The 10,361-nt window shown below is 71.2% G+C and overlaps 1 protein-coding gene across 3 annotated transcripts in view; it reads left to right on the top strand.

The window, feature by feature from the left end:
• The first annotated feature begins 4,841 nt into the window (after positions 1-4,841).
• Positions 4,842-10,361, top strand: part of KCNH2 (potassium voltage-gated channel subfamily H member 2) — a 36,691-nt gene continuing 31,171 nt past the window's right edge. For all 3 annotated transcript variants that reach the window (XM_067535673.1, XM_067535674.1, XM_067535675.1), the window contains exons 1-2: positions 4,842-5,079; positions 7,785-8,015. In XM_067535673.1, the coding sequence (XP_067391774.1) occupies positions 5,004-5,079; positions 7,785-8,015 (307 nt within the window). In that variant the 5' untranslated portion in view covers positions 4,842-5,003. The remainder of the gene's footprint in view (positions 5,080-7,784; positions 8,016-10,361) is intronic.

Below are 10,361 nucleotides of genomic sequence, written 5' to 3'. Positions count from 1 at the left end.
CCTGCACAGAGGGGCCTCCTGGGCCAGGCCTTCGCATCCCCAGCTGGTGTGCCCAGCTCCCCACTGCCCTCCTCCTTCCTGGGGCTGCCCGCCACAGCAGCGGGCCTGGGCCGAGTGTCTGGGCACCAGCACCGGGGAGGTGCCAGCGGGGAGCCTGGCGGGCTGGGCTGGTGTAAAGGGCGGTGGGCACAGCCCTGCAGCAGCCTGGGCGTGGGGGTGAGGGCAGACTGCCGGGCGGCAGTGCGCAGGGCAGGGCAGGGGGCAGATTTGGCAGGGTCTGGCTCTTTGTACCCAGCTCCTGCACCCGACATGGCCTGTGCACAGGGGCGGGGGCCCCTCGCTGCTCTGGGTGCGCTGCAGGGGCATTGAGGGTGCAGCCTGCCCTCACGGCACCCGGGCCAGGCCGCTGGGTGCCCTGCTCGTCCCCCTGGACGCGGGGGCTGGGCTACACCCTGGGCCGGCTCCAAGAACCATGGAAGTTCTCCTCACTCCCCCACAGCTCGCTGCCGGCCGGCCGCACCGGCCGTGCGTGGAGATGGCTCTCTCGGGCTTGGGCAGTGGGCGCGGGATGGTCCAGCCAGCCCTACGCCGGGAGCAGGCTGGCGCTGAGAGAGGGCAGCAGGCCTGGCCCCTGCTAATCGGGAAAGGAGTAATCGGGGAGCCGGTGCTCGCTGGGGGCCCAGGGCACGGCCAGAGAGCGGCAGAGACGCCAGCTGGGAGGGGCACTCGGCAGCCATGCAGGGACTGGGGCACGGGGGGCCCCTCGCCAATGAGCTGCCCGGCCGAGGAGTCGCCCTGGGACCAGAGCCCAGATCAGGGGCTGTGCCAAAGCAGCCGAGCCATGGGGGGAGGGAGGGAGCTGTCGGGGGGTGAGGGGTGGAGCCGCTGTGGGGAGGGAGCAGCAGTGAGCGGCCGTGGCTGTGGGAAGCTGGGAGTAAGTGGGAAGCGTCCGGGGCCCAGGCCTGAGCCCCCAGCCAGCCAAGCCGGGCACTGAGTTAGCGAGAGCCAGGCCAGCTCCGGCGCCCTCAGCGACAGAAATGGGCCTGTGAGCCCCAGAGGCTGTGTCGTGCCGTGGGTTGCACGGCGGGTCTGGGGCAGAGCTCTGGGTCCCAGCACCAGAGCTGAGCACGGCAGGAGTCCCGCGTTTCAAGGCCAGGAGGGCCCCGTGACCTGGCACCGGCTGCCATGGGCCTGCCCTGAATTACGCCTGCCGGCCCGGGGTGCATCCTTTGCTGGGACACCTGGGCTGGCCAGCCACGGCCCCCGGCTCCGTCTGGCCAGGCGAGGAGCAGGCGAGGACGTGCAGCCCCCGTGCGACCCAGCCGGCGCCGTGTTTACATTGCAGCGCTCCCCCAGCTCTCGCTATCTCGCAGCGTGGCCTAGAGACGCCCTGTTTGGGTTCGTGGCCTTGTGGCGCGGAGCCTGCCAGGCCGGGGGGGGGGCACCGCTCCCAGAGCTGGCGGGGAGAGCCACACTCGGAAACAAACCGACCCTCTGCGCCGGCTGTGCGCTGGGCAGGGAGAGGGCTGGGGGTATCAAGTCTTGTTATGGGGCGTCCCGAGGGGGGCAGGACTCTGGCAGGGCTGAGCGAGGAAGAGGAAGGGGGCAGGGGACTCCAGGACCACAGATGGGTAGAAAATCACATGCAAGGGACCTAGTCGTCTCCCGGCGGCTGCTCTCAGCCCCGTGCATCTTGCCTGGGGGTGCAGAGAGCAAGGAGCAGCATGGGGCAGTGGGCGGGGGCGCAGTGGGGTGTGGGTGGGTCCCTGCGGGCAGCAGCCTGACATCGCTGACCTGGAAACCCAGCCTGTTAGTGGGTGGTAATGAGAGGGGCCCTGTTGATGCTCTAGAGCAGGGGGTGAGGGCCTGGAGTGTGGGCTGAGCAGGTTTGGGGGAGGATCATGGAAGCAGCCCCACCCTGGGGCAGCCTTTCCAGCTGGTGTGTGGGATGGAGCAACTTCCCCTCCCCAGTGGGGTTCCGGGGGCTCCAGGAAAACCAGCGCCTCTCATCGCTGGCTGGCCAGCTGGCCTCGGGGGGCGTGCAGCAAACCCGGGCCGTGTTGCCTTTCCCAAAGCAGCCACTCTCCCAGGCTGCTCACAGGGAATCTACGGGGCAGAGACCGGGAGCACGAAGGGCGGCAAACGCGGCGGTCGCGTGGGCGGCTGACGGGAGCCCATGCAGGGGCGGCGGGATAGGGCAGTGCTGGAGGGCAGCGTCCCCACGCGGAGGGCTGGCAGGGGTGAGGAGGCAGGAATGCTGGCGTGGGGGAGAGGGTTGGCCCGGCACAGTCTGCACACCCCGTTTCGGGTGAGGGTGCGGCTGCCCCTGGCTCGAGACGGGCTGCAGGGCCAGGCTGGGGGTTCTGACTGCAGGGGGTTGGCGGCGCAGCAGGAGTGCCCAGCCTTGCACAGGTCCCTGGGCGGAGGTTCTGGACAGCCGCGCCAGCGCTCAGCCCTCCTTCCCCACATGGCCCCTGCCCGGGGCTGGCTGCAGGGACCTGCCCGGGGCTGGGGACGCTAGGGGTCAGGACCCAGGGCTGCAGGTGACAGCTGAGCTGCACGCTGGACCCAGAGCGGTGCAGGCCTCTCGCAGCAGCCCGGCGGGGAGGCTCTGAGCCTGTCACTCCCCAGCACTGCTGCCTGGGGCGGTCCCGCTCGGGGACACGCTGTGTCCCGGGGCCAGGGGATGTGCTGACTGCGCAGGCTCGGAGCACAGGAGTGTGTGGGGCTGGGCCAAGACACTTGGGTCCCGCACCGCTAGCGAGGTGGCCGTAAGCAGCGGATGGGCAGGGTGGGGCTTTGCTCTACCCAGTTTGTCTCCGGGCAGCCGCCGTAGCCCGTGTCTGTGGCCAGAGATGTTGGCCCGGGGGGGCTGTGGACGGGTTGGGAAAGGCCTGGGCAGTGATGCTTCTGCGAGTCTCCCGAGCTGCTCCGGGGAGTGGCTAGCCCGAGGCCACAGCCCTGGAGCTGGGCCCTGCAGGGACCCCCAGGCAGGCACCGGGGCCCTGCGCACACCTGTCGGGGATGGCCTCGGCACGGGCGCGGGGAGGAAGCGTGGACGCGATGACCTCTCGTGGCCCCTGCAGCCCCAGGACTGTTATTCGAGCGACGGTTGCACCCGGGGCTGGACACACACCGCGCGCCCGGGCCCTGCCCCACAGTGCTCAGCCTCTGGAGGTGTCTGACGGGGAGGGGTGCCGGGAACGGGGGGGACAGGCAGCCCTGCCTTGGCACTGCCAGGAGCCGCCAGCGGTCGCTGTGTGGATCTGGGGGTGCTGTACACCCCCCTGCACCGGTCGCTGGCACAGCCGTGTCCGCCGGGGGGAGGTTTTCACACATTTCTGCAGCAGCAACGCCTCCCCCACACACGCACGTGGCGTTACGCTGCTCAGGGAACACGCGTGTGCCAGGCACTACAGGACTCTGCGGTAGACACACACTAGCAGGGGCCGCTGGCACAGCGGCACTGGTGATCGCTCCTAGCGCAGGGCTGCGGGTCGGCGTGGGACACGTCCGGGGCCTGGCGTGGTCTGAGCGTGTCATGGCTGGGGGCCGGCGTGCGCTGCTCCAGGGGGTAGGGTGGCCGGGGGAGCCGTTGGCTGCAGACAGGCGCAGGGCAGCGGGTGGAGGGATGCTTTGCCCAGGCCTGCTGGCTCAGCCATGGCACGTGCGGGCACCCGGCCTGGCCCAGCTGCGGAGCTCAGGGTGTGCGTCCGCTTCGCTGGCGCCCCCTTCGCTAGCCTGGAACTGTGGCTCCGGGCAGCGCCAGCTCTTCGTGCCCCCGCCTGTCCTGTTACCCCCCCCCCCACCGCCACCGCGTGGGGGAGCCAAGCCCTGTGCTGGGGCAGGCCCAGGAGTGCCAGCGAGGGACACAGCCGCAGCAGGGTGAGGGCAAGGGGCAGCTCTGGGACGCTTGCCCCACAGCAGCACCCGAGCCCTGGCGCCCAGCGGGAAGGGCCGTGACCGGCCGACCTCTCTGCTCCCGCCACCTGCCCCCCTCGCCCCTGGCGCTGCCCCCTCGCCTTGAGCTGGGAGCTGAGGGGGCAGCAGGCAGCCAGGGACGGGGGTGGAGGAAGGGCTGAGGAGGGGGCCAGCCACCCGCGGGGCAGAGCAGGGGGCCGAGGAGGCCGGGTGCAGCACAGGGGGCCGGAGGGCATTATGCTGGGGCAGTGCCTGGGGACAGGCGGGTGGGGGCGGAATAGCTGCAGGACGGGGGGTCGGGGGCTTGGCTGGGGGGTCGGTGGTGGGGATCAGAGCGCAGCAGGGGGGCTGGCTGGGGGTTTAGTGGGGGTCCGGGGCAGCAGGCGGGGCTGGTCAGGGTCGGACAGAGGGCGGATGGGGGGCCGCTCCGGGGGGCATCGGGTGGGGCCAGAGGGGGCCGGGCCCTGAACTGGGTGACGGGGGCGGAGGCCGAGGGGGCTCGGCGTGGGGGGCTGGCGGCCCCATGGGGGAGGGGCTCCGCTGTCCTCGCGCCCCCTCCCCCGCCAGGACCCTGCGCTCGGCCCCCGCCCGCCATTGGCTGAGCCGGGCTGTCGGCACCGCACCCGGCCCCCCCGCCGCGCGCCGAGCCGAGCCGAGCCGAGCAGGACCCGGCCGGGCCCCGCCATCCGTCTGCCTCCCTCCCGGCCCGCGCTGCCTGGACACGGGCCGGGCCGGGCCGGGCGGCAGGTGCACCGGGGGAAGCCGCGGACCCCGAGCCGAGCCGAGCCGAACCGGGCCGGGCCGGGCGGGGGACCCGGCGTTGACCCCCCCCCAGCGCCCGGCAGCCGCCGCATCCCCGGCGCAGAGCCCGGCCCCTCCCCCTGGCCGCGAGGGGCCGGGCCGGGCCGGGCCGGGCCGCAGCCAGCGGGCGCTGCGGACCCAGCCGGAGCCGGCGCCGGCGCATCCCGCCCGCCCCGTGACCCCGGAGCCGGCCCGCAGCGCAGCGCAGCTCAGCGCAGCGCCCCCCCTCCGCGCAGGAGCGGCCGCCGCGCCCCGGCCGGGCCCCCCATGGGATAAGCAGGATGCCCGTGCGGCGCGGCCACGTCGCCCCCCCGAACACCTTCCTGGACACCATCATCCGCAAGTTCGAAGGGCAGAGTAAGTGCAAGGTGTGCGTGTGCCCCGGGGCTGCCCGCGTGTGCAAGGTGTGCGTGTGCCCCAGCCCCTGGTCTGGGTGTGCGTGTGTCCCTGGGGGTATGTCTGTGTGAACGTGTATGGTGTGCTGTGTGAACGTGTATGGTGTGCGTGTGCCCCAACTCCTGGGTGTGTGTGTGTGTGTGTGTGTGAACGTGTATGGTGTGCGTGTGCCCCAGTCCCCGGGGGTGTGTGTGCAGGATGTGCACACAGTGTGCGTGTGCCCCTGTGTCGGGATGTGCGTGTGTGGAGGGAGTGCCCCAGTGTGTGTGTGCACGTGTGTGTGTGTGTGTGTGTGTGTGAGTGTGTGTGTGAACGTGTATGGTGTGCGTGTGCCCCAGTCCCTGGGGATGTATGTGCAGGATGTGCACACAGTGTGCGTGTGCCCCTGTGTCGGGATGTGCGTGTGTGGAGGGAGTGCCCCCGTGTGTGTGTGCACGTGTGTGTGTGTGTATGTGCACGTGTGTGTGCGTGTGTGTAGAAGGGGTGCTCGTGTGTATGTGTGCGTGCGCGCGCGGAGGGGATGCCCAGTGTGCCTGTGTGTGCCCATGTGTTCATGCGTGTGTGCAGGGGTGCCCAGTGTGTGTGCGTGCGGAGGGGATGCCCGTGTGTGCATGTGCCCGTGTGCGTGTGCAGGGGGTGCCCCCGTATGTGTGTGCAGGGGATGCCCAGCGTGCGGGCGCTCGGGGGCGGCGGGTGGCCAAGCGCGTCGGTGAGTCGGCAGCGGGAGCTTGGTTCTGTTTCCTGCCTACGTTGCTGTGCCCGGCGTCGGGGACTTCGCTCGGGGCAGGCAGACGGCTCCTTGGGGAGAGACCCCGGCCGTGCCCCACGGCGACGCTCCTGTGCAAGGGGTCAGGAAGGCCCGTAGGGGTGTGGGGGGGCGGCGTGGGTCTGACCCGCTCTGGCAGTTCCTGTCTTTCCCCCGTACAGACCCCTCCTCTGCTGGCCCTGGCGACCGTGCGCCAGTCACGGCCCTCGGATGGCCGTGGGGCTGGGCCTGGGCCTGGCAGCTCCGCAGCTGAATGCCTGTCTCTGCCCTGGCGTAGCGGTCACCTGCCCCGTGCCTCAGTTTCCCCGGGTGCAGGGTGGGGCTGTCCAGGGCTGGCTGGAGCAGTCGGTTCCCGTTGGACGAAGGGCGGCTGTTTGCTGGGTTGGGTCAGAGGGGCAGGGCAGGGGCCGTAGCGGGCACCAGCTGCGGCTGGACGGGCGTGCGGTGGTGCGCATGTGCCCGTTGCACGGCGGGCGCTGGGGCGGTGGGTGGAAGAAGTTAGTCAGTTCTCAGCTCGGGCGGCTGTGTGGGGCAGCCCCGCTATGTGGCCAGGCAGGCGTGGCAATGTCTGGTGCGCGGTGGTGTGCACAGTTCTGACGTGCGGAGTGTGTGTGTGTGTGTGGGGGGGGTCTCCCTGCCCTGCCCCCGCTCACCCCAGCCTCACCCCATGCATGGGGCTGGGATTTCCCGGCTCTGGGGGGAGGCGCCTGCGGCAGTGGCAGGGCTGGCCCGGGGGCCCTGCCTCTTGCAGGGGTGCTGCGGTGGGACGGGACGGGACGGGACCTTGCCCCGATCTGGCCCGGCCCGGCCCGGTCCGGGGGAGCTGCCCTGGCTGGAGACGCAGGGCCCAGGAGGAGAGGAGCAGGAGGCCTGGGCTGCCGGGCTGGGCCAGGCCTGCAGGGAGGGGAGGCCGCGCGCAGGCCCCAGGCCTCCCGGTTGTTTATCCCCAGCCGGCTGCTGCTGGCACCGAGGGCCCTGGCAGCTCTGTGCGAAGGCTCCTGCAGACACAGCAGCCAGCCGGCCAGTAAACAAGCTGCGGGAGCCCAGAGCCGCGGGTGGGCTGGAAGGCCCCGGGCTAGGAGAGCAAGGACCTGGGGTCGGGCACCAGCAGAGCTGGGGGGAGGGAAGGAGGGAGCTCAGGGCTAGGCCGGGAGGGGGCTGGGGCAGGGCGGAGGCTCCGGCAAAGCCCGGTTTGACGTGCTGCTCTTTGTCGTGCGTCCCCAGGACCAGCCGTGACCCCAGGGCCGGATGCGGGGCTGACGTGTCCCCACCTGTCCATAGCCGTGCTCGGCCGGGGCGGGGCGGGAGGTCATGGGGTGCCGGCTGAGCAGCTGCTCGCACAGGCTCCGGGCGATGCGGAGGCAGCATCTGCCATGCTCTGGGGCGTGGCGTCGGGCGGGCGCTCTGGGCAGGGCAGGCCCTCGTGCTGTGCGTGGGTGCCAGCAACGGGCTCCCGGCGCCGTGTCGGTGGATTCAGGACACTCTCCGAGCTGTGAATCCCTGAGATCCCGCCCCGTGTGCGGCGTGGACGCCCCGTCACTGCGGGGCGTGGGCAGATGGAGTCCCTGCTCCCCTGGCCTCGCCAAAGGGCCGTTTCGGGACGCAGGGCCTGCAGAGGTCTTGGCCCAGTCCCTGCCTCTCTGCGGACGTCGGCCCTACCCCGAGGGGAGACCCCAGGCGGCTGCGGGTACCCCCTGGCTGTGCATTTCAGCTGCTGGACACCCCAGCTTGAATGGAGGCAGGAACTGGGGTGCTGGGGCCTGGCTCCCGCCTTGCCCGGCTGTGGGGGGGGGCAGAGGAGAGCAGGCTTGGGGGGTCCGTGGGGGATAGCCCCAGGGGGTTGCGCCCCGAGGGGAGCCGTGCTGCCAGCCGCCCGACCTCTCCCCGCCTCTCCCCGCAGGCCGGAAGTTCATCATCGCCAACGCGCGGGCGGAGAACTGCGCCGTCATCTACTGCAACGATGCCTTCTGCGAGCTGTGCGGCTACACGCGAGCTGAGGTCATGCAGCGGCCCTGCACCTGCGACTTCCTGCACGGGCCCCGCACCCGCCACAGTGCGGCCACCCAGATCGCCCAGGCCCTGCTGGGCTCCGACGAGCGCAAGGTGGAGATCTGCTTCTACCGCAAGGACGGTAGGGACCCCCGGGCTGCACCGCGCCGTGCGGGAGGGGCGGGGCTGGGGGGGGTGCCCCTCATGGGCGTGGGGGGGATGTGGCACCCCTCGCTCTGCCTCAGCATCGGGGTGATGGTCCCATCCGGGTGACTGGGGAGGTGTTCAGGGCAGGTCCCTTCCTGCCCCCTGGCGTGCGCCGTATCTGGGGCAGTGGGGCAGGAGAGACATGGAATGGCAGGCCTCAGAGAGGCGACCCTCTCCCTGCCCTCCAGCCGTTGTGTGCTGCAGGGGGCAGAGGAACTGGCCCAGGGCCCCGGGGGCGTCTCTTGGAGCAGGGCATTGAGCCGCGGCGTCTCGAGTTCTACTCCAAACCCAAAACACTGGGCCGGCCGCTGGTCTCCAGGGGACAGGCCCCGGGTCCCACCCTGCCCTCTGGAGCCAGCCTCTCCCCTGGCACGTACGCTTTCCGAGCAGGGGTACAGCGAGCCCAGGGGGCAGGGGGCTGCGAGGGGTCCCCGTGCCGTCTCTGCGCGCTCTTGCAGGCTTTCCCGCCGCGCTGCCTGGCGGCGATTTATGAGTATTTGTGTGTGTGTGAAAGCCGCCGTCCGTCACGGGCAGACAGACCCTTGAGTTAACGGTCTGCCGAGGCCAGCCAGCGCGGCAGGTGATCCATCAGCCAAGCTGAGGGTGGCTGCGGGCGGGCAGCTCCTGGCGCCGGGGCAGCCCTGGGTGCTGCGTGTGCACGGCTGGCTGGGTGCTGGCTTGGGAGGGCTGGGTGCCCGCACTCCCCAGCGCCTTCTCCGGCCTCCGAGGGTGAGAGCCATGGTCCCCACGCGGCCCCCAGTGACGTGGGGTCATCCCAGAGCGCTGCCCTCGCCAGCTGGGCGCTGGCCTGGCTGGGGAGGAGCAGTGAGCCAGGCCCCTGTCTGCGTCCTGCCGGGCGAGCCCTGTCCGTCCTTCCCCGTGGGGCTGTCCTGTTCTACCCATGGCCGGAGGTGGGGCCCCGGCCCTCACCCGGGGAGGATGCTCCGGCCTGGCTGATGGGCCGGCTCTGAGCCTTGGTGCAGCTCTGTGGGGCTCTGGGGGGCGGCCCGGCTCCTCAGTCACCCCGGTTATCCGTGCACATGCCTCGGGGTTCAGAGAGCAGCTTGCAGCCCTTCTCCCAAGGGCGTCCCCGGGGCGGGGGCTGTGATGCAGGGGCAGGGCCGCTGCCTGGGTCCGTCCCAGCCCCTGGTGCCCCTGCACAGAGGGAGTGGGGCTGGTGCCCAGGGGCTTGGCCCTTTGCCTGGTGCTGGGTGGGAGCCGTCCTCCTGCAGGCCCCACGTGATCTGTGGGGCTGGCTGCGGGGCCAGGATCGCAGTGGGCCCGGAGCATGTCCGGGGGGGCCTCGCACGCCAGGTGTCTCTGCTCTTGCCCAGGCAGCTGCCTCCGGCTCTCCTCAGCCTTCCGGGTTCCGGCAGCCGCGTAAACAAAGCTGGGCTGGCTGCGGCCCCGGCTTGGCTCCGGGCCCACGGCAGGGACTGAGCCTGGGGTCCTGCCTCTGGCACAGCCGGCCTTCCGGCCCCCCGTGTCCCCGGGGGACCCTACCTCGGGGCTGGAAGGCAGCCGGGGGGCAATGCCGGGGGTGAGAAGCTGGGGCCCTCGCGCTCCGCCCCCCCTCCCCATAGCGCAAGGGGGCCCAGCTGTAACCCTGCTGGCATCTGAGCAGCTCTCCTGGGCCGGAGGGGGCAGGGAGCTGGATGATGGGGGGCAGGGGGGAGGGATGTCTGTCTGTCTGTAATGCTGGACCTGGGGGCTGGGACACTGGGGCAGGAGGGGGCTGCAGGGCAGGGGGGAGGGGCTGAGCAGCAGCAGGGAGCTAAGGGGTTTGCATACCGGGGAAACTGAGGCACACGCCCAGTATTCGGAGAGGATATTCAGAACATTGCCACTTGGCCTCGCGTTGCAGAGCTGTCCGCAGAGGCTGCTGCCTCGGGGCGCTGGCCCCTTTGCCTGCCCTGCCGCTTGCCCATCTCCCTGCCCCGGGGGGGGGGAGTGGAGCAGCCGGGGGGCTGATTTAGATCCCTGTGTGGCAGGCCTCCATCGGCAGCATCGACTCCCAGCAGTACTGCCACGTGCCCGGCAGCGGGCAGGTGCCTGGAGCTCTCCTCGGCGGTGGGGGGGACCATTCGACGTGCTGCGTTGCCGCTAAGCGGCTGTGTCCCGCGCTCAGCTCTCTCGCGGGGTGCACACTGCTGATGGGCGGTTAATAAAGCGGTTCCCCAGGTTTGGCGCGTCCCACTCTAAGTAACTGTGCAGCTGTGAGTGGCGGGCGGGGTCAGATAGCCCTAATCCGAGAGCTGAGCCAAAGGGCACTCCCGTGGGG

Source organism: Emydura macquarii, unplaced genomic scaffold (genome assembly GCF_026122565.2).
Source record: "Emydura macquarii macquarii isolate MOO-44397 ecotype Brisbane River unplaced genomic scaffold, CSIRO-AGI_Emac_v2 contig_3511, whole genome shotgun sequence".
Taxonomy (NCBI): domain Eukaryota; kingdom Metazoa; phylum Chordata; order Testudines; family Chelidae; genus Emydura; species Emydura macquarii.
The sequence above is the reverse complement of the archived record's forward strand: the minus strand, read 5'-3'. Positions and strand labels throughout refer to the sequence as shown.